The following is a 26187-nucleotide window of genomic DNA, read 5'->3' on the forward strand; positions in this document are numbered from 1 at the left end:
ACTCACATTAAAAAGATGTAGCTTTTTCCCCCTCCCCAATAGATTATGGCTTATGAGTTCAATGTGCAAATCTCTGAAATTCCTTTCAGAAAAGGAAACTTCCACTTAGAAAAGAGCTTGCATACTATTAAATTCATTGGCTCTCTAATTGGAGTACTAAAATAACAAGGACTATAAGAAATCCCATAATGTCTAGTTTGAACATCAAGTTTGAACGAGGTTTTACTTTAAAAATCTCAGTTTATCTGCAAAACTTGCGCCAAGTTACTTCGTTATTAAAACTAGAGTAAACAATGTCAACGGGTTATAAAGGTCACTGAAGCCGTATAGATTCACATTACAGCACAATATTACTGTGGATAAAACCTATTGGTAAGCTTTTGTCCAAATAGCAATTCAACATTGATATCTTAATCCAGGGGACAAATCCAGTGGTTTTGATTTGATCTGTCATTGTGGTTCAGTTGTCAATATACTTCTTCCATTGTTGGATTTGGCCAGGGCCCCGTTGCCCTTACAAGTCTCAAAAAAGGAGAATATTGCTAGATTTAGACCTTCGTGGCTTTGTTTGAACGGACAAAGCTTTCTTCCCACTTCTTCTTCCCAGGTGCAGCTAGCCAATAAGTACGACTCGCCGTCGACGCAATGAGTGAAGCCGAACCCTCTTCATATCCTCCCATCGAGCCGGTGAACTTTGATCTTATTATCGTGGGCACCGGCCTGTCAGAATCTGTTATCGCCGCTGCAGCTGCTGCTGTTGGGAAGACCGTTCTCCATCTCGATCCCAATTCCTTCTACGGCAGCTACTCTGCTTCCCTTTCCCTTGATGACTTCACTTCTTTCGTCAATTCCCATTCTGCATCCCCGTCAACCACTACCACCGCAACTACGTTGGGTAATCGGCGTGACGATAGCAATCACGTCGTCATAGAACTCATTCAGCAATCCCTGTACTCTGATGTGGAAGTTGTTCTTTGTGCTTCTGAGAAGGAAAACTTACTGCGTGAAAATTCCAGAAAATTTAATTTGGACTTGGGAGGACCTAGGACTCTATTTTGCGCTGACAAATCCGTTGATATATTGTTGAAGTCTGGTGCAAGCCAGTATATAGAATTTAAGGGCATTAATGCTAGCTTTGTATACGAAGCAAATGGGAAATTGGTGAATGTGCCAGATTCTCGGGCTGCGATTTTTAATAACAAGAGTCTTACGCTGATAGAGAAGCGCCGGTTAATGGAGTTCTTTAAGCTCATCCAGCAGCACTTGGCAGCTTCTACCGATAATTACAACAATAGTGATGCAAATGAAAGGGTTGATGGTTGCAACATTTCAGAAGAAGATCTGGAGAGCCGATTTGTTTGTTTCATGGAGAAAATGCGGTTGCCGCCAAAGATAAAATCGTACAGACCCTATCGCCCTATTCTATCTGTTAGTGAGAATTGCTTCCTATTTTCACGTTAACTTGACTTTTCGCTACAATAAGCTCTTCCATCTTTGTAGGCATTTTTGCCGAAACACTGTCAAGCCAAGCCTAACTGTATAGCGCATGTTCTCTGTTCTTGCTCTAGTTACTAAATGCTTCCTAATCCCCTACAGGATTCTTATGTATGCTATAGCCATGGCAGATTATGATCAAGAGAATAATGACTTTTGTGAAGATTTACTCAAGACAAAAGATGGAATTGAACGCTTAGCTCTGTACAGTTCATCTGTTAACAGGTAACTGATTGGTTTTCCCTCTGTACAGTGCATCTGCTTTAATTCTTTTAGTCAAATCACTTTTCTGTAAGGTACTGATGTAGTCTCAGGATTCCCAATGCGCCTGGCGCTCTGCTTTATCCTATTTATGGTGAAGGCGAGTTACCACAAGTCTTTTGTCGTCGTGCTGCTGTCAAAGGTTGCATATATGTAAGTTCCAATGTATTTATGTTTTTAGTGAAATGGTACTGTGCATTGTGAATTTCCCCATTTTCATACTCTGTGAAACCTGGAACCTTGCAAATATTAAGTGCATATCATTACTATCGTTTGAAATATTGTTTTACACATTGAATATGTACTTTGGCTGACTCTTAACTTTTTCCCCCCTTCCATTTTTATCACATCGTTAGATTGAGTGCCCTTTTGCACTTGGTCTATCATACACTCGTTTGAAGCAAAGTTGACCAAGTCACCTGGGTGTTATGTGATACAAGACAGGGAGGGGAATGGAAATTTGAAATATTTATAGATGAGTATACCTTTTTCATCCATTTGATTTACTAGAGCAATTGTCTGTGTTCTGACTATAGTCATAGTGGTAGTATATCTTTCAATTTTGGATGAGACTTGTATATCATAGACGCAGGTTTAATATCTGGACTTTTCTATAAATGGGGGTTAATTTTGAAACTGAAGGTTATTACCTACTTTTTTGCCATAGATGTGGAAAAATTGTTATGAATAGTTTTATTAAACATGCGTGCTTATTTAAACTTAAACATGTGTTACAGGTTCTCAGAATGCCGGTTATTGCTCTTCTTGTAGATAAGGTATTTTTTAATCTTTGTTTTATTTGAACAAAAAAAAGTTTATTTTTGAAAAAATATGAGGTTACTATTCTTGAAGCATGAAGCAGTTTCGTCATCGTCATCGCTCAAACTGGTGTTTAGGTTACTGGGCATTATAAAGGCATTAAAGTAGCTTCGGGTCAGGATTTATATAGTGATCAGCTAATCCTGGATCCATCATTCACCGTTCGATCACTATCGCCTTCACCTCCAGCGGATTATTCCATAGAAAGGATTCATATTTTATGTCAGAAAGAAGTTAAAAGGATGGTAGCCAGGGGCATATGTGTTACAGGGAGTTCCATAAAGAAAGATGTGCCTAATTGCTTGGTGGTGTATCCTCCTAGATGTAAGACATGTATTGTCTGCATTTTGTTGAAAGAAAAAAGTTGAAGACATATTGTGAAAGAAAAAGAATTAACCTTCTCTTCCTCTCTGTCTAGCCTTGTATCCTGAGCAACATACATCAGTCCGAGCTCTTCAGATAGGATCAAACCTTGCTGTTTGTCCTCCGGGCATGTAAGTTCACATGAAGCATTGATATGCTGTTTTAGTTTTCTCTGGAATGTCTTTCTTTTCCTTCTTGTCCTTCTAACTATTTTGATTTTTCCCCTTTAGACGGTTGTGTCTGCCAAACAGTCTGAGCTGGAATGTGTCATAAAGTATTTTATAGTGTCTACTGCTGTTCAAACAACTGACTACGCACTTATAGTACATCTGATGCACTTAGTTTGCTAGCATCATCTGAAAGTCTAGTCCAAATCTTTAGTCTTGGACCACTTGATATTAAAGGTGCCTTATTTTTGTTTCAGGAATGAGTTTTTATGATAGATGGCAATATTAATCACATTTATTCTGGCTCAAGGACATGTCTTTTCCTTTACGTACATGTGTTAGGAGATAGAATTATGCATGTGGCTTCTCTTTGGTGCTCAGCATGTGCGTTTTTATCTTGAGGGATTAACAATTTCTGAAATGCATAGAGATGAGACAACTCGTTTATGCATTTGAGTCTTCTAGGGCTTTGTTTCTGTGTCAATTTTTCAGATTGTCTTCGCATTTCTAATTTTAGGATGCTTTCTTTCCTCTCTTGAAAAGCTTTTCTTGTAAGCCCAACCCAAAAAAAAAAAAAAAAAAAAAGACCACCTTTTCTTTCGGTGGCACCTTCATTGTTAGCTGACTTTGCTAGGCATACAGAAAACCAGAAGGTTTGTTTTCTTGAGGGTGTCTAGAATGAAATAACTAACTGCAACGCACAAGTAGGAATTTCTGGCAATTCTCTCTGCTCCTCTGTCAACGTAGTCTCTGCTCTTGTTTTCTATCATCCCCTTCAACCCTTGATTTTAATGTCTGCTAAAATTGCTCACCTCTATCATCAGATAATGATGGAAGAAAAGATGACCTTTGTGCCTCTAGATTCATAGAGGGGAAGAAAAAGATGAACTATAAAGGCAGACTGCAGTCCATTATTCAATTCATTTATCGGTTACCCAAAAAAAAAAAGGGTGTACTTATTTTGTTATGATTCAGAAATGTTTCTGTTGTCTTCAACTTTGCAGATTTTTTCCATTGGAAAAAACGCAGATTTTTAGTTCTATGATCATATTTTTCTTATACTGGTATCATGTATTTCATTGTATCCTTTAATGTAGTTAGAGTGGCTTCTACGACCTTGTGAATCCTGGTTATGTTATGTTATCATATTCATTTTTCGCGCTCATTAATCACATTTACCTTACCCTTTTAAGTTATCTCTGAACGTGATTTGGGTCTGTCTGCTTGCTCTTGTTTAGTTTTGTATTATACTTTTGTGCGGTCTGTAAAGATTCTGATGAAGGAAAGAAGTTACTACAAGCTGCCATGAATGCCCTTCTTGTGTTGCCTGAAGCTGGGAATCCTGATAGTATTTCAAGTGATCAAAGTGATAGTGCAGAGATAAAGCCCATTGTGCTTTAGAGTGCATTTTATATGCAGAAAATAACAGCGGTTTGCTTCTCACTCTGGTTTGCTTAGAGTATTTCCTCCTCATATGATGCTTAATTTTACCTGCATATTTTGATGGGTCTTCTTCCTCGGATTATCTTTTTATGCTGCGTCCATTATAGGCTAATATTTTTGCTACAAAATTACTGAAACAAAATGCCTATAGGGATCACTGTGTTTTTCTTGTTTAACACACTAATGACAGTACTTTTAAAATTTTTCCATAACAGAACAAATCTAACGTGATTACAACATATGCAAAATTGATTGGCATAATTTTTTTCCTCACTAATGTGTTATTTCATTTCAGGGTAAATTTGATCGCATCAGTTTCGCTCCTGCACCAGATGGGAATCTCAACTACAACGACCTTTTAGATGCAACTGAGAAGGTACTAATTTTTCAGCTTGAACTATTTTCCTTACTGTTATATCTGCAATACTTCATATCAAGGAGAGAAATGAACATGAGAATATTCATGTGCTGGCATCAACTTTGGTTGGTTCATGAGTAAGGTTATGTGCAGCACCAAAAAAAAAAGAAAAAAAGAAAATGAAGGATAATTTTCATATGTTGTGGATGACGCTTACCACTTTGATGGTGGTACTTTCAGCTGTTTCATCAATTGTATCCCCATGAGGAATACTTCCCAGAGACCAGATCACCTGAAGAATCTATGGACGATAACGGGATTACTCTGGAGAGCTAGCAAGCGCAGGAAGGCTGAGCCTGATCACAAGAATGGAGCAACTACTCCATCATTTGAGAAAAATAAAGTTACTAAGATATATGCATCTGTCCTAAAAATTTGGGAAGATGGAGGTTGAAATTATTTTTTTTGGGGGGGGGGGGGGGATGCAGTTGAGAATTTTGGCATAGAAATGCAACCATTGTAAAGACATGAAAGTCAGTCTAGTTCTAGCATGTACATTGTACAAACAGTTCCATTCTTGCTGTTGTTATTGACTTATTCTTGTTTTCTTTGGAGGCAAACCTTGAAATTGGTCTTTTTCTTGCATATCTAAAGTGGAATCTTACTTGTCACCTGAAAAAAAGTAAGTGGAATCTTACTTCGGAAGCATGTCTTCACTATTGTATGAAGGTCTTTCTTGTGGCTTGGTCTTTCCACTCAGACTTTGGGTTAATTTTATGCAGTTTATGCCTGCTTTTGAAACCAATATCACTTTCTTTCATAACTAATCAATGGCACATCGGTCACACGGCATTTTTTCTTGTCTGTGAAATATAGCCGTGTGATGATGTTCTGTGCCACAAACTAGGGCTAAGGAAAAAATTCAGGTAACCTGGTCTGGTCCAGTAAAAATTAGTCTGATTATAAAACTAGATCAGACCAGGCCGACTGGTTGGGTTGGACCGGGTTTCAGACCAAGGGTTCAAATCACTTGGTCTGGTCTGATAGCTGCTTTTTTTTAGTTTTTTTTTTAAATAATGCTTTATATTTTAGATTTAGACAGTGTTGTTTAGTAGTATTGCACAAATCACACTCACAGGTTACGACCACTCGTACTCTCACTCCCTCATTCAGAATCAGACCACTCTCTCTCACTCTCTTGTCGAACGCGAAGAATCCAAAGCTATAAGGTTTGTTCATGGAGGATATTTTAATCTATGAATAAACTTTATAGCTTTAGATTATTATTGTTGTTGTTGGCAAAAAAAAATATATTATTCTTATTATTACGAAAATAAAATATAAAAAGGTGTAATGAATCATCTGCTTCATCACAAACTTTATATGAATGCATGAGACCTTGTCTAATTTTAATTTTTGTAAAAATATGAATCCTTTTATAAACAAGGTTCTACTTTGAAAATTACAACTAAAAAGACGTACCAGTGACTAAAACTTAGATTATCAGCAAAACTGGCACTGAATTACTTTATAAAATTAAATGACTAGTGTCTCATAAAATAAGGAATCTCATGGTTCGGCATCCCTTTATTAAATGCCATTCACAATCCCACAAAGAAAAAAAAAAGCACAAAACAAATTGTACGCAATGGGGGAAAAAAGGACGAGTATTTCATAAAAATTAGCAGGTGAACAAATGCAATTGAAATTCTAGGATTGCTTCATGGCACCAGTGGTAGGAGGACGAGGTGCTTGCCCAGGTTGACCAGCACGAGGTAGACCATCCTTTAAACAACCATATAAAATTACATCAAAAATTAAAATAGTGAGCAAATGAAACAAGAAAAGAAACGACTTGGGACCTACAAAGTAAATTATGAAAATCATTTTTTTAAAAAAACAAACCTTTTATTTGAAAATGTTTCTTAAATTAATCATAAGCTATTGAAAATCATTTCTCAAGTAAAATAATCTAAAATTTGTTTCTTTCATATTCTAATTATTTTCAACTGGTTGAACAGCAAACATAAAATTAGGGGAAAAAGTAACTCTTAATCATATTTATAAATAAGTGCTTGAGGAATACAAAAGAGTATAAAGTCAACATAACCCCATTATATAAAAAAAGAGATTTAATTAATATCTTATAATTAAAGATAATATTTGATTCATAGATTCTATATTATTTTAATTCCTATATTATTATTATAAATCTTTACAATTAATATCTTATAATTAAAGATAATATTTGATTCATAGATTCTATATTATTTTAATTCCTATATTATTATTATTATAAATCTTTACAAAGTAACAGATATAACAAAAACCATAATGAAAAATTGGCATACCATGACCCTAACCAATCGCTGTGGCTGTGGTGGTTGCCGGTTTCTCCTTTCTTCGTGAGAACGAACCCTCACAACATGGGAGTGAATGGCACAAGACACACAATATTGCATCTGAGCATACATCTTTGGAAACTTGTACTCTGAATCCAATAATTAATTAATTAAAGGTAAAGTTTATAAATATTCAGAAAATAAAATAAAACAAAATGAACCTTACGTACCCTCATATGCACAAGCTTCCTGCACATCCCTAATAGCAGCCTGCTCCACAATGTTCCTCACAATACATCTTTTAATCGCCTTGTCCTACCATCACAGCCACAAATTTAAAACTCATCACTGATAAATAAAAAAGTGTGGCCTGAGCTACTACCAAGTGATGAGATCCGAAGAGAGACAAATGTATAGAGTTTCCTTTTACCGTTGTTATGAGACCCACCCTTTGAAAACTCAGTTTCTAACAATAAGTTAAAACCATCTTTAGTTCTTAGAAGTTTGACATCGCTTTGATTTTGGTGTTTGAAATTTAAAAAGGATGGTTTTTGTTTTGAAATAAGGCTTCAAAGATCAAAACTACCATGACCCGAAATAAAAATGAGATCAAATTTTATGGATAGGATACGGTGTTAATCTTAAAATAATCGAAGAAAGAAACATTGGACATGAAAGAAGAATGAGAGAATACCTTAGGGCAACATTTGCCGCAGTTGGAGCAGTGAACAGAATCAACGTGTCCACGGCCATGTTTGCTGCGTCCACAGTTCCTTCTCTTAAAAGTCTGCAAGAAGAAGAAGAAGAAGAATCCATAAACAAAGAAAAAGAAAAAGAAGAGATCGTAGGTGAGAATGGAGATAGCCAAAGAAGCGAAGAACCGACCATGGCGGCTTATTAGTTGATCTGGACGAGAGAGAAAAAAGGTATTATACGGTTTTGGTTAAGTTTGAGTTTGACACGGTCTTGTGGGTTTTTATAACATAAAATAATGATAATTTGGAATTTTTTTAATTAATCCTTTCAAATATACAATTGATTTTTTTTTACCATGAATATATACTTGATTGAAATCATGGGATATCTTTTAGATTATATGCATTTAATAGTATCTTAATTATTTATCTATATTATTAATTAACACTAATTATAATTAGAATCAATTAGACGAGAGTGGTGTAGAATATGCAGTTGTTTCATAAAATTAGGGATACGGGCTTCAGGTCTGAAACTCTCAATGGATAATGACATAAAATGGGGAGAATTGTAATAAGTTTTCATGAAATGAACATTTTTTTTATAAAAAAAAGGCTCATAATGTACAACTGAGAAGATTAAAATGAGAAGTTCCAAAGCAGAAAATAAGATGTTTAAGTTATTTACTTGTTATTGAAACTTTTTAGTAATTATTCTTCTTTTTGGGATTTCACAATAATTCTCCCTACAAAATAATATGTTGGTTTATAATTATACACACACACATGTAATTGTGTACGTACGTAATTATGTATATTTTGAGTTTATAGCTTTTGTATATTTTGTTTTCCATTTGATTGGATATGGTTGATTTTATGATCTACTTTATGATTTGATTTAGATTTCTTACTTGTTCATGGTTGATCACGGATGATTTCGTAATCTGGTAGGTTTTTAATCTAATATAAATTTTTTCAATGATTTTTTTCTTTGAGCAGAAAGTTTTTATTGATTTTATTTGGGATCATTGATTGTGATCCTTGAAACCTTATTTCAAGAAATTAAATAAAAACACTATTCTAAAGACTAAAAAATTTTTGGGGCACTAGTCAAATTTTAGGGACTCAGACCACTAATTTCAAATTTTAGAGGATAAAAATAAAACAATTCAGGTTAACTTTCAAGCGTTAAAAATAGTATTAATAATCCTTGATATTATTATAGCCTTTTTAGTTGCAAAACAGGAAAGACACATTTAAAAAAATGTGCACAATAAAGAGAAAAAAGAAAATCATAAATTATTTATTTATTTTACAAGTGAGGAGGGACTGGATGCCCTATAAGCAGATGAAAGTTGACTATCAACATAAAACATAAAAGGTGTTATAGAGTTATAATCATTCATTCTAAATTCTAATTGCATACCAAACAATAGTTTATAAAAAATTTTATTTTAAAAATGGTTGATAAAAACATTCTTACCATTCCATCATTTTAGCAACACGTAAATTATTGAATTAAATTGTTTTAGATCTTTTTTTTTAATAATGCCTAAAGCTATTTTTATTGGGTATGTTAGTTGGTACCAAAGAATGAAGATGATTATAAAAATAAGAAATACCTTCAAACAGTTGCTGTAAGTTATGGGGAATTAAAAAAGGAACTCTAAATATGAGAAAAAATAAATTATATTGAGCATATGAGAAAGTAAGAAAAGATATGCAAGGACTTATCAAAAAAATAAAATAGGATGTGAGAGTACTAATAAGAAGAAACTAAAAATATGAAAGAAAATTAGTTGAATATGGTTTATTAATACCTAAAATGTCGGATTTAAATTTTATGAACAAACAATATTTTTAATTAATTTCAAAAATATTTAAATATAGCTTATCTATAGCAAATCTTATTTAACCTAATTTTATTAAAAAAATTAGTTGGGTTTGCTGTGAGGTTACCAGCTATCTCGCAAGATGATGATCACAAAGACGGTAAGTAATGATCATCATTTTCTTTTTCGTTTTTTTTTTGGGTTCAAAATTTAAAATTTGAATGAATTGAGCATTGAAATTTATTAGACTCAAGATATGTTACCAAATTTAAAAAGTGATTACATAAGCACTACATATTGCCCATAAATAAAATTTTTATACTGATAATGAGATTTGAACTCACAATTTACTTTTATGAGCTTTGGATCAAATCTTTATTAGTTGAATACATTTTTATTGGTTAAGTAATAAATTTATCTTCAGGCCAAAAAAAGGTTAAGTAATAAATTTAGGGAAAATCAGGGAGAAGGACCTGCAAAAAGTAATATTTATTAGGAAGGATCTTAAAAAGTGTAATTATTTAGGAGGACCAAATATTAAAATATAATTTTAAAAATATGAAAGTATCCGTAACTAAATCTCCTATCTTTCCTCTAACCACTACTTTTGAATTTTAAATTAAATCCTTGATTTAATTTAATTATTAAATCTTTAATATCTCATTCCGACACATCTCTCTCATTCCTCAACATGGATTCACACCATTAATACTTCTCATTGCCCTATCAACCATTGTTAATTCATGATTTGTGCTGTTATAAGATCATTAATAATGACAGCGATATTGTATAAACTTTGCCAACTAATATAACGAATCTAATTGCATCTGGATAATATTTGGAGATTAATTTTGAGATTCCTCGAGTTAATGTGTTAGATAATATTAGTGTCATGATCTATGTGATTTATTAATATTTTTTGTTGTTAGTATGTTGCTTTTTTTGTTATTTCAATTGTTAAACCTCACACTCACAATTATTTGGTTTATGATTTTTTTTTTTGGGTTTTACAATCAATTGAGTATAGATGGAGTGAGGTTATAGTTTCAACTAAATGTACTTTAACAATATTTAGTTATTTATTGTCATTACACCTGAAAATTGAGATCATAAACATATGGATATAAAAGTAAAATAACAGTGCAAAAATATTTTTATGAATGAAATATAAGTTGTAACGTTAGTGGTTAGAGAAATTGTCGGAGATTTAGTTGGGGGTATTTTAGTATTTTTAAAATTTATATATTGATATTTAGTCCTTCTAAATAATTACACTTTTTAAGATCCTCCCTAATAAATATAATCTTTTCTTGGTCCTTCTCTGTAATTTTCCCATAAATTTATCATCTTCATGCGGGTGACGCGTCATTGGTTTCTTGTCTGGTGCCGTTCATTACGGGCCTGGGCCCTAATTATAATCCAAGAAAAATTCTTGAGTCATTCCCTACCCAAAAAAACATTTCTGTTCAAGCTCACGTTCATCTTCAGAAAAAGTTCAGGCCCAAAAAATTTTCGGAAAGAGTTTAAAAAAAAAAAAAGAAGGCATCATCTAATACCAATTTAAGAAAGTGAATAATTGCAAAGATGCAAAAGGAAAATTTTAGAGAAAAAACAAAAGAAACTAAATACGCCGCTGCATTGATTCTGTCCAATCATTTCGAACCATAACATCAAGCATTTAAATATGGGAAAATGACATTAAAATATTAGAAATTACAATATTTCAATTTTGGCAATAAGATGTTAAAATCTCAGAAAAAAATAATACCTAATCTAATATTTTACAAATATTGTCAAATGACTAAGATATTCTTGTATCAGTTTTTTTTTTTTAAAAAAAGCTATCAGACTTGTTAGTGCAAGTATATTTTTTATTATTAGTTGTTTAATACTTGTTATTGTTAGTTAACAATTTATTAATATATTTTTTGTCATTTGCTGTTCATATTAATACACTTTTTGATGCAAAAGATATTTTTATCATTTAACTATATTGACAAAAATCAAATTAGACATCACTTTCTCCTCTAAAATTTTGATTTCTCAGGTGTCTAAATTAAAATATTACAATTTTTATTTTCTTTTTATGTTGTTTTCCGTTAAAATAATTGACAGCAAAACAATGTGTACTATCATCCACTCATTCATTTTGCAACAATAGCCCCTCCTCCCTAAATAAATAAGTATTTGGATCTTCTAACATTACACCTCACTCATTTTTTTCCCCAGAATACTATCACTGTTTTTTAATACAAAGATTTAGTTGATTAATTTGAGAAAATTAAAAAAATTAGAAAATTACTCAATCATAGCATATATTATATGATCTATTTTAAATACCTGTGTGTGCTATTAGATTATATATCGATTTATAAGTAAAACAAATTAGTTTGAAAAAAGAAAGATAAATATAATGCTTTAAAGTAATTTTTTTAACTTTTTTAACTTTCTCAAAATAGTTGACTAAGTTTTATATTAAGGATCAAGGGTGGTACTATATTTATTATTCATATTTAATATTTTATTAATAATAAGACAAAATTTATATTTGCATCTGGCACCAACCATGTTCTTGCATGGAAACAAAATACAAAATTATCCACACAAAAAAAGGAAACAACATAAAAATAATGAATACATACATCCTACTCATCTCTAATAATGAATAATCTATCATTGATAAATTCATACTCATCCAAGGAATGAAGAAATGGCACCAAGTCACCAACAACGATTTTTTATGTGATAAATGAATGTATTTTTATTAGTTAATATTATAATAATATTGTTATGATGTATTAAATCTAAGTCATTGAATGTTGGTCCAATGATAAATATGGTAAGTGGAGAGAAAATGAAAGAGAAAGTTGAGAGGAGGCACTCCTCTCCCTGAATTTTCTAAAATAAAATAAAATGATAATCCAAATCTTATGACAGAAAAAAAAATAAAGATAAAAATGACTATAAATACTTGTTTGGATCCAGTAGTTTCTGAATTCAACTTTATATGGTCAGGACTGAAAAACTCCGTTCTATAATCAGGACAGTCTCCACATTTAGTATAGATATTATATTTTTTTAAAAGTTAAAAATGACAGGAAAAATGGCAACAATAGACTGTGAAAATAGAAAAATTGCACGCATGGACCGATTTATAAAAATTGCCGTGAAAACCTATACTATTATTATCAAAACCTATATTAATGTTGTCATGAATTCTTATTTGTAATTTTTTTTATTTGTGCAGTCTTTTTTAATCATTTTTTCAAAATAAAATAAGAATAAAAAATAAACTATTTAAATGTAATTTTTAAATATTCATCTGAAATCCATGCCTATAAAATCAGTGCCGCGGGACGCCTGCACAGATGCACATAGATCCGGGTTCTTTGGCTTCTGACTTTCTCCATTAAAACAGATTGTTTTTTTAAAAAAAAAGCAATAGTAATAAATACTCCTTCCGTTTCTTATTATAAGAGACAAATAACTAAATTACGTTGATAAAAAAAACAGTTAAAATTAGTTGAGGACAATTAATGTGTAAAAAGTATAATATTTTTTCCAACAATGCCCCCATTAATAAGGAGAGAAAGTATAAGAGAGAACAATTAAATTATTAAAAGAAAGAGAAATGGAAAGGAGAGAGAGTATGAGTGGGAAACAAAATAAATAGGAGTAAAATAGGAAATCAATACAAAAAAATAGAGATAACTTTTAAGTGTCTCTTATATATAGAAACATGCCATAAGCATTAAATGTCTTTTATAATAAGAACGAAGGGAGTATTAAATAACAATCACAACCACTGTTGTATATAATGCAATAACCAAAACCATTTCTTAAAGCTCCCATGGCTGCCTCCCTTGCAAACCCTGCTGCTGCTTGCAGACTTCACAAGGACCAATACCCTTGGTTGCATTTTCCTTCCAAATCCCTCAAATTCACTGCTTTCCCTTCTTCTTCCTTCATTGCTAGAACCACCGCTCGAACTTCCTCTTCCGCCTCCTTCGCGTTGACCAGGGACCCCGCCTCTGTTATTCTCATGGATGACCTCATGAAGGATGATAATGGGTCGGTTCAGCTTCAACGACCCGACTCGTTTGGTCGGTTCGGTCAATTTGGCGGCAAGTATGTCCCTGAAACTCTTATGTATGCACTCACTGAGCTCGAGGCTGCGTTCCATTCCCTGGCGGCGGATGAAGAATTCCAGGTGTTTAAGTTTGATTAGAACTATATTTTCGTTGCCAATTGATGAACTTAATTTGGACATCTTCAAGCTCTTTTTCCCCTTTTTATAAATCTCTCATTCCTTAGGGCTTTCCTCTTTATTCAATCATTACATGATTTCAACCATAGAATCCGTAATCCCCACAAGTAGATGATTCGGTAATCTAAGACAATTTTTTTGGACAAAAATTATTGAATTACAGAAAGAACTGAATAGCATTCTGAGAGACTATGTCGGTAGGGAGACTCCTCTTTATTTTGCTGAGAGGTTGACAGAGCATTACAAGCGTCCTAACGGTGAAGGGCCCCGCGTATATCTAAAAAGGGAAGATCTTAACCACACTGGAGCTCACAAAATCAACAATGCAGTTGGCCAAGCTTTGCTTGCCAAGCGACTGGGCAAGAAACGTATTATTGCAGAAACTGGAGCTGGCCAGCATGGAGTTGCCACTGCTACTGTTTGTGCCAGATTTGGGTTAGAGTGCATAATTTATATGGGTGCACAAGACATGGAAAGGCAAGCACTTAATGTCTTCAGAATGCGTCTTCTTGGTGCTGAGGTATGTTAATCTTTATGCTATACATTGCTGATATAATCCTTTTTACCAATTACTATTCAAGCTTAAGTAAGGGTTTCTGACATTGAATTATGCACCTATGCATCTGAAAATTTATGGGGTTTATGCAACCTACTAGCCTAGTTGCCCGATATTGACGTTAAACTTCTATTGGTTGGCCTTGCTAATAATGTGGTTCTGTGACGTAGGTGAGAGCAGTGCATTCTGGGACAGCTACACTGAAGGATGCTACGTCAGAAGCTATAAGGGATTGGGTGACCAATGTGGAGACAACTCATTATATTTTGGGTTCAGTTGCTGGGCCGCATCCGTATCCAATGATGGTAAGGGAGTTTCACGCAGTGATTGGCAAGGAAACGAGAAAACAAGCATTGGAGAAATGGGGAGGGAAACCAGATGTGCTAGTAGCATGTGTTGGAGGAGGTTCAAATGCCATGGGACTTTTCCATGAATTCGTTGATGACAAAGATGTTAAGCTGATTGGAGTGGAGGCTGCTGGTTTTGGTATTGATAGTGGTAAGCATGCAGCAACATTAACAAAAGGAGAAGTTGGGGTTTTGCATGGAGCAATGAGCTATCTGTTGCAGGACGATGATGGCCAAATTATTGAGCCCCACTCTATTAGTGCAGGGTAATTTTCCAGTGCTCCCATATCTGTTTTCTTTTGTCTATGCTGATTTCACTTATTCTAAGTCTGCTTTTTATTCTTTCAACATGCACAGCTTGGACTACCCTGGTGTTGGGCCAGAGCACAGCTTCTTGAAAGATATAGGACGTGCTGAATATTACAGTGTTACTGATGACGAAGCATTGGAAGGTATGACTACTCTGAGATTTTTGCCCTTCACTTTATCCAATATTTAATTATTTCTGACGGAAGGTGAAAATTAGAGTGGTTTTTGAATTTTAAATGTCAAGGAATATGCTTCTTCTTTTTTTTTTTTTTAATTCTTTCAACAGTGCTGCCTCTCATAAATCTCTTAATACATATGGAGTTGAGCATCATCAGGACTCTTTAGAAAATCAGAGAGTGATCACTTCGGTGTTTGATTTTACTAAAGAAGGAAGAAGAATGTTGATCATAAGTCCTGGTTACCTCAGAGACAAAGATGCAATCAGTTTTAAATAATGTCCATGTTTTGTTAGGAAAATGGTTATATAGACAGTAATACTGTTATGAATCACGATGCATTCCAATTTTACATGAGATGCCCCTGTCTTCCTTTTGACTAGAATAGATTGAGTCAAAAACTGCATACATTGTTGCAGTTTAAGACGATAACAATCTTATGTGCTGAATATTTCTGCAGAAGGAGAGATTTTTAAATTCTGTTTGCAAACAGATTTTCTTAATTATTCTGGAATATTTGAAAATCTTTGCTGAAGGATATGTTTTTTATGGCTATATCAAGTTGTTCTATATTGGTTTGATTTACTTCTCAAAGGCCAGGGCTTTTGTTGTTGAATTTCAAGGTAACTAACTAACAATCATGAATAAAACATGGAACCATCTTAAGCATACTTTTTTAATTGGGACTTTGGCTTGCTTTTGCGATTGACTTGAACCATCCATCCTTTGTTGATGAATTCTAGCTAATGTCATTTTGTTCGTTGGATGTATAGATGTTAGTATAACTCTGCAGTAATCAGTTTTGGTCCTGGCGAGAATTGCTTGGGTAGCGTTAACATCTTTTTCCCCCTAGTTAAGTAAATAAATAAGCAACCAGCGACGTTGCTTTAACCTAGCACTACCTGAATAGACGAAAATAAATTTCCTAAAGACAGCATATCCTGTACAGTTATTCCAAGTTTCCTGGTGGCTTCATAGTCTGTGAAAGCCGCAAACAAACCCGATCTTTGTTAGAATAGTCTGAAGCGGTATTTTTCATTTTCAATGAAGCTATTCCATTCTGTGGTCAGAAACTGTTGCTTTTCCGCCACTTGTGACTTATCTCTATCTACTAACAGAATCACTGCTATTTTGAAAATCAGACGTATTCATGTACAATACAATACTCAAATTGCGTTGATACACTATTTTTTTTATTATATTACAATGTCCGCGTTGTGTTGTATCCTATAACCTTATCAATATCTGTCTTTTAGTGTCGTTTAAGGATCCGTTGCTGTGATATTTGCAGCATTCAAGAGAGTGTCCAGACTAGAAGGCATAATCCCAGCATTGGAGACATCTCATGCTCTTGCTTACCTCGAAAAGCTCTGCCCATCTCTTCCGGATGGAACTAAGGTTGTCCTTAACTGCAGCGGCCGAGGTGACAAGGACGTTCAAACTGCCATCAAGTATCTCAAAGTATGAAGCTGATGGAGAAATTCTTGAATAGACCCAGTTCATAGAAAATGTCGTAAAGCAAGCTGATTTACAAAGAAACACATAAACATGTCAAAGCTCAATCTCACTGATGTGTTTGGCTGCATGTTTGTGTGTGTGTAGTTGGGTTGGTCTATATTTACTTTTTGTCAATCAAGTCTACTTCAAGAGTTCTTCAAGGCGGTGGTCCTTTTTTTTTTTCCCTTCCCCGCTAGGACTTGTCAGAGTATGGGTTTTAGGAGAGCTGGTATTTGCTTGGGAATGTCATGTGATGAGTTTTGTAATAAGGCTTGTTTCTGCTTTTGCATCTGTATTTTTCTTTCCTTTTCCTTTTTCCCCTTTCTTTTGGTTGCCCAATGATGTGACGTAAAGATCAAAGAGTTGCGTTATCTATTTATTTTTGTATTAATGAAAAGAGGGCAATTTTGAATAATGAATGGAAAATTTTTATTTCTGTCAATATTATAATTATGTGGATTAATCAATGGAAATTGATCTATCAAATTCTTTTAAAGGGATGCGTTTTTTCATAAGTAACAAATAACGCGAATATATTTTAAATTTTATGCATATTTTATACAAAACATTGGAAAATGTAATTAATTAGATGAAAAGTCAGATTCCGCTTATACAGACCAAGTGTTTTTAAGAGGGCCATTTTGATGGCTAAAATGAATGGTCCAAGAACGAACAAGAGGATTGAAACAAATGGCCCAAGAAAAACCAACAAAGAATTAGTCTAGTAGTATAAGGTTTCGTTAGATTTTTTTTGAGTTTCAAGTTCGAGTTTCAGAGGAGACATTTTTGTAGAGAGGAGAAGCAACAAACCTCCAACCAAATTATCAGGATGATAATATAAAATAAAAAAAAGCCCAAGGAAAAAATAGCGTTTCAAGAAAGTATTTCGATAAAAGAAAAAAAATTGTTATAAAAAAGAACAAAATTAATGTGTCTTATAAAGACCGCTCAATTTATCAGAGTCTGGTTTCGATCTAGGAACCTGTGGGTTATGAGCCCACCACATTTCCGTATATTTATATCTGTTAGGAGATCTATTGCAGATGATGCCAATTTTATCATTGTCACGGGTTCAAGCGCATCGTTCATTATTATTCATATATGTATGACGTGTGTTCATTATAACGTCTCCAATGTTCAATATTAGGTTGCATCACAATTGATTTTTTTCCTCTTAAGTTATCGCTTTCTTTGTCTATTAACTATCAGAGGAGATAATGATGGCAAGGAATTTGGTGTTGCAAATCTGCAATGGCACAAAGCTGCCACGGATTGATTTGGATTGTTCCCCAGTTGGACCACGCATTTTTACCTACCGGGAGAGGTGTGCTTTTGTTTTTGTTGAATTGTTGTCATATCTCTTGTTAGTGTTTGTTTAGATTTTTAAAAGTACTTGTTAATACAATGTGAGATAAAACTTTTTTTACGAATCATTATTAAAAAACTATTTTTAAAATATTTTTACCGTTATTACAAGCAAGTTTTTGTGATTTGTTTGGTATGAGAGAAATGGAGAGAAGAGGAGAGGAATGAAAATTTTAATGAACTCAATTTTTAAAAATAAGAAAAGTAAGATTTTAATATTTTAATAAAGTGAAGATGTAAGATAAAATAATAATAAAATTCAATTAAAAGTTTTTAACCCTGTTTTTTTAATTTTTTTTTAAATTAAGTTCATTAAAATTTGTTCTTCCTCACGTTTCTTTCATTTTCGTCGTAGCAAACAGATCCTAAAGGATTTATCAAATGTGCCCAAGGACTCTACTTAAATACATCTCCATTTTGCGCCACACGCAGAGAGAATATACTTGTAAATCTGGAATATTCTATGTCTAATCATCATTATCCTTATTTGAAGAAGCATCCCCTTATGAGTTGAATTTTATTTTTTTATTTGTGAACATTATTAGAGAACGTCATTTAAGTACTAATATTTAATTTAATGATACTTAAATTCTTTTAAAAAATTATTAGAAATGAATTTTAAATATTAATTTACATAATTATAGATGGCAAAAAAATTGCCTAATTATAAACATAAAAGTCTAAAAAACATTTAAAAATTTTCAATAATTTATTGAATCGATCAGAAGGACTAAAAATATTCACTGACATTATTTTTTTCAACGGTTAGGTAAACCTTTTTGTTTTGTTTTATCCAAACTTTGCGACCCAAACAATGCCAACTCTCATGGATAAATTTGGCAAAATTCCACCTAAATCCAATAACCGATAATCATCCATGAATATTATTATGTACTAGTTTGATTCTAAATCTAAGTCATTTACAGAATGAAATTTTTATTTTAACTATAAGTCACTTGTGGTATATTTAACACTTATTTTTTAATTTTATTTTTATTGGAAAGAAAGAAAGAATAAAAATATAAGAGAATAATTTGTAAATATAAAGAAATTTTTTTTAAATAAAGATAAAATTCAAAATATTGTGTCATATATTTTTAAATATGTACTCCTCTAGCCTTGTTTACAAGGTAGAGAGAGATTAATTTTTTTATATAAATTTACAATGTTACTGTTTATCTGTTATTGTGTTTACTTTGTTCTTATGAAGCATATTATATATTAAATAAAAATTAATAAAGTTTAAGATTTTTAATGATTTGCAGTGTTTTAAAAGCGGGACCGGATATCAAACCGGAAAGATCAACGGGTCATGGTTCAAACGGTCAGATCGGTTGAACCGTTTGGTCAGACCGGTAACATAATAATTAAATAAAAATAATATTATATAAACATATGATAACATATGTGTGTAAAAAAATAAAAAATCAAATTGTTAGATAATTTGAAAATATAAGTATATAGTTCAATTTCATCATTTTAGTAGCAATTCAACCCATCATAGTTAAAATATTATCAATGTTACGCTAATTAATTTTAATATAAATGAAAACTGATTCTAATTTATCTTTAAATAAACCAAGAATTAGTTTACAATTTATTTAATGTCACTTTTGTAATTGTGATGAAATATATAAAAAAATGTCTTTAAAAAATTATTCAGAAAAAATAGTTAAAAAAAGAGGATGAAAATATATAATGTAAACTAAGGTGATTAAATAGTTATCTATTTGTTAAAAAAATAGTAATTTAAGAAGTCAAAGAATAAAAAAAAGTTGATGACTTGGAAAATAATAATCATCATCATCAAATATACGTTTATTATTTTTGCCAACTATAAAATATGCATTTATAATTACGTTGAGATTTGTTATATGACATGTTTTATATTTAAAAAATACTCATAAAAAATAAAAATCAAAAGTAAAATGTGTAAAGTCTTGTCAATACCCGTTTTACCACAAGTCTGCAACATTTAAAGTTATCTTCCCTTCCCTATGTGAGCCGATCAGACACTTTCCCCTAAGCAGTTGAGCTGTCCACTTTCTGCAACTATTTTCTTCTTCACTCCCACAATGTCGACTACTGAATTTCGCAAGGTCTAAAACGGCATGGATGGAGGTTGCAACTTGCATCTATGGAGAAAGAAGGAAAAGAAAATGTTATTGGTAAATTTTATTAATTTTTGTTCTTCGATTTTATTATCATCTCCATCCCCTTTTCTTTTTCCTTCTTCATCGTTGTAATTTTTGCCATAACACCACCACGAACCCATGGAGAAAGATGAACAAGGGAGAAAATGAGTTGGCTTGACGGTAGAAAAAAGACGAAGCAAGTGGTGAGCAACAGAAATTTCAGACTCGTTTGGTTTTCTTGAAACTGCTCCGGCTTCCGGCTTTAATCCGGATTCCGGCTCAAATGCCGGCTCAGGACGGCCTAAAGCAGTCCAATCCTTTGAACGGTTAAAACATCCCAACCGAACCGGGAAGATGAACGGGTGAACGTTGGACCGGTCTGACCGTCCGGTCCGGTCCGGCTTTCAAACTATTGATGATTTGTATAAAATATATTAAAAGTGATTTATAAACAGATAAAAAGAGTATAAATATGGTTTGTGAAACTTCTTCTCGGCTCACGTGCCTCTAGTTTTATAGTTTTATTTAAGGGAGAATTAACATGAAGACTAAAAAAAATTATTAAAAAATCTTAATAGCAATTTAATCCGAACTTTACTGACTCTCACATCCGCTGTGACCACGTTGCACGAGGGATCTGTCATTCAACGATAATAAAGGGAAAATTTTCATTGGTTGGTCCAACTTTATGAGATTCGTAAAAATAATTTATAAAAATAAGTCAAATATTCTTATTAATTAGAAACATTTGAACTGAAGTATCAATACTTTCTATACATAAAATCTTGCAGAGTATTTACACATTTGATGTATATAAATATATTAATAAAATTTTTGAACAAATACTTTTAGCTGGTTTTCTCAAGATTAATTCAATACTTTGCTAAATTAAGAAGTTCAATAACTTTTATTTATAATTTCAAATAGGAATAAATAGTATTATTTTAGAAAATTATCCGTTATTAAAAATTAAAATGACAATTGATTTTTAGATAAATTTTTAAATTAACTTTTTGTGATAAATTTTGCAAGATTTTTTTACATCGGATTCGTCGATAACTTTAATTTTCCTTCAAAAAGAAAGACAAAATTACATGTCGGCTTTTGATTTGTGTGTCGAAAATAGCTCTCAATCATCAGACCATTTTTCTGGGTAGCTTTCTCTAGAATGAAGGAGGAGTCCAAAACCAACCAACCAAAGTCTCTTCCTTTTCCTCTGGGTCTCTCTTTTCCATGGCTTCCTCTGCATCTTCTTCTTCGCTCCCGAAGCTAATTTACATAGCCATAATCCTCACATCGCTTTTGAGCCTGCAAGTTTGGTCCTTCAAATCCCCATTTCACCCACAAGACTTGCTTCCTCTGTTGCCCAGACAGGTGTCCTGGCCTGTCCTTAACTCCCTCCACAATGCCGTCGATCTTCTTCCCTCATTCGTCGGCGCCGTTTCGTCCCCCGAAAATGCCCTGGAGTGGAAGGGCTCGTGCTTCTCCGAGAACAGGGCTTGGATGGAGTTTCGCAACGATAGCGGCACCGAATTCGGTGGCGGAACACTTCATATCAAGGTTGACTTCTGAGTTCGCTACTCTACTTCACTGTAAACTTCGATCATTCTTCTCAGTTTGGTACTGAGTATAGCACTGCAATCGATTATTGCTACATACTCAAACTCAAAAGCACGCATGAGTTTTTATCATGGTGAAATGTTAGTAGTAATAGATCTTTCTTGACGACAATTTGGACAACTTTAATTTTGTGGGTGGTGTTAGAATGAGTGCTATTTCAATGGAGATAGAATATAAACGATTGTCCAAACTTCATTTTGCTGAATCCAAGGGTTTGAAAGTGAGAGATGATTAAACGTTTAATCCATTGATGGATTCTGAACTTCGTGGTTTTTCCAATTATGGGTTCGTTTAAGTGTTCTTGGCATTATAGCTTACTAGTTTAACTTCTTTAACTCTTCTCTTTTCATCTGTTTATTATCGTTATTATATCATGAAGCTATTTCTGTTGACTAACGAAACGAAATAGTTTAGACATTTGAGATTTCTGATCAAGTGGATGTCATTGTTTGGCTTGCTATTCCATATTTTCTCCACGCGCACACACGCCGTTTTCCTATCGACTTCGGCTTTAGAGGAAACTGCTGATGAGTATTTGTGTGCTCATCCAGGTTAGCAAAGCTCATAGTTGGACATGTATTGATCTTTATGTCTTTGCGACCCCATATCGTGTAACATGGGATTATTATTTCCTATCCCGGGAGCATACACTAAAGTTCAAAGAATGGGAAGGGAAAGCAGAGTATGAGTATGTAAGTGGCCTTAATTAGACCATGCTTTAGTTCAATGTTAAATAATGCTTATTCACTTTTGGGAATTTTTACTCTGAAATTAGGTCAAAAATAGAGGGGTTTCAATTTTCCTCATGAAAGCTGGAATGTTTGGGACCCTTAGAGCACTTTGGGATGTCTTCCCCTTATTTACAAATACTGGGTGGGGTGAGAAGGCAAATCTTGGATTTTTGAATAAGCACATGGGAGCTTCTTTTGTTGCACGCCCTGAGCCATGGGTTACAAATGTCAGTGCTGATGACATTCACTCTGGAGATTTCCTTGCCGTTTCAAAAATTCGAGGCCGCTGGGGTGCATTTGAGACTCTGGAGAAGTGGGTCAGTGGAGCATATGCTGGTCACACTGCCGTTTGCTTAAGGGATTCTGATGGAAAGCTCTGGGTTGGGGAGTCAGGACATGAAAACGAAAAGGTAAATACTTCTTTGATCTTTAGGTAAGCAACATAAAAGAACTTGCGTTGAAAGAGACTACCACATACTGTAACACTTTTCTTGTATTTGAGGACTGATTTATTATATTTCATAGACATAGAAATCCTTGATATGTTCATAAAAGTAGTCGTGCACCATCTTGAATTGTGAGAACAGATGCTTTTTAGTTGTTTTTGTTCTTAATATTTCAAATCAATTGCATTTGTTATCTTCCAAAACACCCCTTTTCAAAAGAAAAAAGAATTTATTGCTGTGATCCATTTCTTTTTCCAGTGTCTTTATGCTTCTTTCCTCCCTGTGTAGCATGGCCACTGCAGAAAGCAGTCTTTTTTTTTTTTTTCTTTTTTTCTTTTCTTGAATGCTATAGCTACTTTACCTTCATTTCAGTGCAAGACAAGCTTCACAGATCTGCTTCTACCATGGTATTACGTTTTCTGATTTTTTTTAACCTGCCTCATCTTGCATAAAGCTCAAACCTCAGAGTATTAATAGGTTTCATCTGGTTTGAAATATGACTAATATATATCTTGGTGACATGAATGGATTTTCCTTTATGATAAATGTCTCATATTGCTAGTTTGACCATTTGAAAGTACGTTAGCCAGTCAAGCTCTTTGGTTGATACATTTGCAAGTAGTTAACTCCATCGTTTTTTATATTTTTTATATTTTTGTTTACAGGGAGAAGATATTATTGCTATATTACCGTGGGAGGAATGGTGGGAATTTGAAGTGAATAAAGACGATGCCAACCCTCATATTGCCCTTCTTCCTTTGCACCCTGACATGCGTGCCAAGTTTAATGAAACTGCTGCATGGGAGTATGCTCGAAGCATGGATGGCAAGCCATACGGTTACCATAACATGATTTTCAGCTGGATAGACACGATAAGTGGGAACTATCCTCCCCCCTTGGATGCTCATTTGGTATCAATCTTAACTGATGTTTTAAATTCTAAGTTTACTTAAACATTCAATGTAGCACTCTTGAGATATTGGCCTGTAAGCCAAGACTCATCAACCATGGACTTCTATTATTTCAGAAATAAAATGAAAATAACCATATTGGTGCTCTTGTCACAGTTTCCGTATGACATTAAGCTAGTCGATGAATATTCAATTTCCTTCCTCATGTATAGCATTATCAAGTTGACATAGTTCCATAAATAATTGCTTGTTTGTCAGTGAAAAAGCAACGCTGATGGGAATGATCTTACTTGACTGATTTTGATAAAGCTTGTGATCATTAGCTGTGTTATTCTGTAGGTTGCTTCCGTTATGACAGTATGGAATCAGATCCAACCTGAATATGCTGCCAACATGTGGAATGAAGCCTTGAACAAACGACTTGGAACTAAAGTATGCTAGAATCTTATCTCAGTTTTACGCTGATTGCTGAACTTTTTAGGCACGGGAATAGTGTACACTTAATCAATGCCCTCTAATTGATGGGATGAGATGCTTCTTACCCATTGCATTGATAAGTAACACAAATTGGTAATTGTTACCCATCATGACATATATTACCAATTATTTAGGGCATCTGAAATGAGTACCTTTGATATAATTGCCATCTGTATCTCTATGTAGTGACTGCTTTCTGATTATCTGGAATCTTACAATTCATTAGAAATGTGTCAATGACATGACTTTTCTGTGGTTCTATAGGGACTTTCCCTCCCTGAAATATTAGTAGAAGTTGAAAAGCGAGGATCATCATTTGCTGAACTGATGACTATTCCAGAACAGGATGACTGGATTTACAGTGATGGGAAGTCAACTTCCTGTATCGCTTTCATTCTAGAAATGTACAAGGAAGCTGGATTGTTTGATCCAATTGCTAGCTCTATTCAGGTGACGGAGTTTACGGTGAGTTAACGTGGGATGGTTTGGTAATTTCAAACATATCTCTTTCCAGTAACTTGACACATTTGTGTTTGGTTGTTCGGATAAAAACAATTACGTGCTCTTAGATGGCTGCTGTCACATTTTGTACTGACACCATGCTGCTTTAGCTACCTTCCAGAAGTGTCATAATTAGGTTATTTGAGTTATGGAGAACTTTAGTCAAGAGACTTAAGTGAAGGATACGGTCACTAGACATACCTCGACATATGCTTGCAAAGATATGTTAATGAAATAGCTTGCTCATTTCATAGTGTTTCAATTCTTGATGCTCCATATTATGCAAAAGGGTGAGGGCTATTGCATGATGCATAGATAATGGTGCACTGAAGAGCCTCCCTTTTTATTGTGTTACTATAAAGGGAGAACAGTTTATTGTTGATAGTCATAGAGCCCAATGGTATTGTGCAATTCATGTCACCAAACCTCATTTAGTGCGACATGGCTGCTTGTTACTGTGAGGGTTGTCCTTAGACTTTGCTTGAGACTATTACTTGTCTGGTTTATTCTTTTTATTTCAGTTTGGTATATCTATGATTTTAGTCCCATGGTACTTTTGACGGGAACTGAGTGCTAACTGATGATCTTACCATTGTAATTTTCAATAATCACCAATGCAATCTTCAAGTTACATTGCATATGCCTTATGACTCGGGTGAAGAACTTGTTTGTAGTAGTTGCTGCAATTAAAGCTTATTTGTGTGCTATAATTGCAGATAAAAGACGCTTACATACTCAACTTTTTCGAGGATAATTCAAGTCGCTTGCCAAAATGGTGCAACAGCGAAGACACTGTGAAGTTGCCATATTGTCAGATTAAAGGGAAGTATAGAATGGAACTGCCTGGATACAACAGCGTGCAACCATATCCTCATATGAATGAACGGTGCCCTTCGCTGCCTCCAAAGTACCTTAGACCAGAGAACTGTTAGATGCTCCCAATTCTTTCCTCCTCCCTTGGGGTTGATTGATTGCTTCATCAGATCATTGTTCCTCTAGAATTTTTGGACAGTGTAGAGTTTGGATCTTGGACATCTTTGTCTTCTGTTCTTTTCTCATCAATTTCAAAGAGATA

At 33.7% G+C, this 26187-nt stretch overlaps 4 protein-coding genes across 4 annotated transcripts; 3 read left to right on the plus strand and 1 right to left on the minus strand.

The window, feature by feature from the left end:
• Window positions 1-507: 507 nt before the first annotated feature.
• LOC114718932 (rab escort protein 1-like) lies at window positions 508-5533 on the plus strand. Its single transcript, XM_028904367.1, has 9 exons — window positions 508-1400; window positions 1597-1719; window positions 1803-1908; window positions 2493-2531; window positions 2652-2898; window positions 2993-3068; window positions 4343-4535; window positions 4843-4923; window positions 5146-5533. Exons 1-7 carry the CDS (start codon window positions 646-648, stop codon window positions 4503-4505), a joined length of 1509 nt encoding a protein of 502 aa, XP_028760200.1. The 5' UTR covers window positions 508-645; the 3' UTR covers window positions 4506-4535; window positions 4843-4923; window positions 5146-5533.
• A 1082-nt stretch (window positions 5534-6615) lies between these two features.
• Window positions 6616-9433, minus strand: LOC114718993 (40S ribosomal protein S26-1-like). The gene is made up of 6 exons (XM_028904446.1): window positions 9426-9433; window positions 9259-9301; window positions 7942-8034; window positions 7478-7562; window positions 7257-7396; window positions 6616-6690 (listed from the first exon to the last, which is right to left on the minus strand). The coding sequence occupies exons 1-6, from the start codon at window positions 9431-9433 to the stop codon at window positions 6616-6618; spliced, it is 444 nt and encodes a 147-aa protein (XP_028760279.1).
• A 4170-nt stretch (window positions 9434-13603) lies between these two features.
• On the plus strand, window positions 13604-17317 carry LOC114718933 (tryptophan synthase beta chain 1-like). The gene is made up of 5 exons (XM_028904368.1): window positions 13604-13984; window positions 14205-14561; window positions 14768-15210; window positions 15302-15396; window positions 16721-17317. The coding sequence occupies exons 1-5, from the start codon at window positions 13625-13627 to the stop codon at window positions 16894-16896; spliced, it is 1431 nt and encodes a 476-aa protein (XP_028760201.1). The 5' UTR covers window positions 13604-13624; the 3' UTR covers window positions 16897-17317.
• A 4254-nt stretch (window positions 17318-21571) lies between these two features.
• LOC114718958 (uncharacterized) lies at window positions 21572-26174 on the plus strand. Its single transcript, XM_028904411.1, has 7 exons — window positions 21572-21986; window positions 22598-22738; window positions 22822-23187; window positions 23889-24134; window positions 24474-24566; window positions 24876-25076; window positions 25829-26174. Exons 1-7 carry the CDS (start codon window positions 21660-21662, stop codon window positions 26042-26044), a joined length of 1590 nt encoding a protein of 529 aa, XP_028760244.1. The 5' UTR covers window positions 21572-21659; the 3' UTR covers window positions 26045-26174.
• The last annotated feature ends 13 nt before the right edge of the window (window positions 26175-26187 follow it).

Source organism: Neltuma alba, unplaced genomic scaffold (assembly GCF_004799145.2).
Source record: "Neltuma alba isolate B1F8T4 unplaced genomic scaffold, ASM479914v2 tig00011881_pilon, whole genome shotgun sequence".
NCBI lineage: Eukaryota > Viridiplantae > Streptophyta > Magnoliopsida > Fabales > Fabaceae > Neltuma > Neltuma alba.

Excerpts from the sequence above, each read along its gene's own strand:
- LOC114718932 (XM_028904367.1), top strand. The coding sequence starts at position 646 with ATGAGTGAAGCCGAACCCTCTTCATATCCTCCCATCGAGCCGGTGAAC. Across the intron at positions 2,532-2,651 it reads TTGCTCTTCTTGTAGATAAG|GTTACTGGGCATTATAAAGG; the intron begins GTATTTTTTAAT and ends ACTGGTGTTTAG. Across the intron at positions 2,899-2,992 it reads GGTGGTGTATCCTCCTAGAT|CCTTGTATCCTGAGCAACAT; the intron begins GTAAGACATGTA and ends CTCTCTGTCTAG.
- LOC114718993 (XM_028904446.1), bottom strand. Across the intron at positions 8,035-9,258 it reads CATCCAGTCCCTCCTCACTT|ACTTTTAAGAGAAGGAACTG; the intron begins GTAAAATAAATA and ends TTCTTCTTGCAG. Across the intron at positions 7,563-7,941 it reads GCGGCAAATGTTGCCCTAAG|GACAAGGCGATTAAAAGATG; the intron begins GTATTCTCTCAT and ends CTGTGATGGTAG.
- LOC114718933 (XM_028904368.1), top strand. The coding sequence starts at position 13,625 with ATGGCTGCCTCCCTTGCAAACCCTGCTGCTGCTTGCAGACTTCACAAG. Across the intron at positions 14,562-14,767 it reads TGCGTCTTCTTGGTGCTGAG|GTGAGAGCAGTGCATTCTGG; the intron begins GTATGTTAATCT and ends TCTGTGACGTAG. Across the intron at positions 15,397-16,720 it reads TGATGACGAAGCATTGGAAG|CATTCAAGAGAGTGTCCAGA; the intron begins GTATGACTACTC and ends TGATATTTGCAG.
- LOC114718958 (XM_028904411.1), top strand. The coding sequence starts at position 21,660 with ATGGCTTCCTCTGCATCTTCTTCTTCGCTCCCGAAGCTAATTTACATA. Across the intron at positions 21,987-22,597 it reads GCGGAACACTTCATATCAAG|GTTAGCAAAGCTCATAGTTG; the intron begins GTTGACTTCTGA and ends GTGCTCATCCAG. Across the intron at positions 22,739-22,821 it reads GGAAAGCAGAGTATGAGTAT|GTCAAAAATAGAGGGGTTTC; the intron begins GTAAGTGGCCTT and ends CTCTGAAATTAG.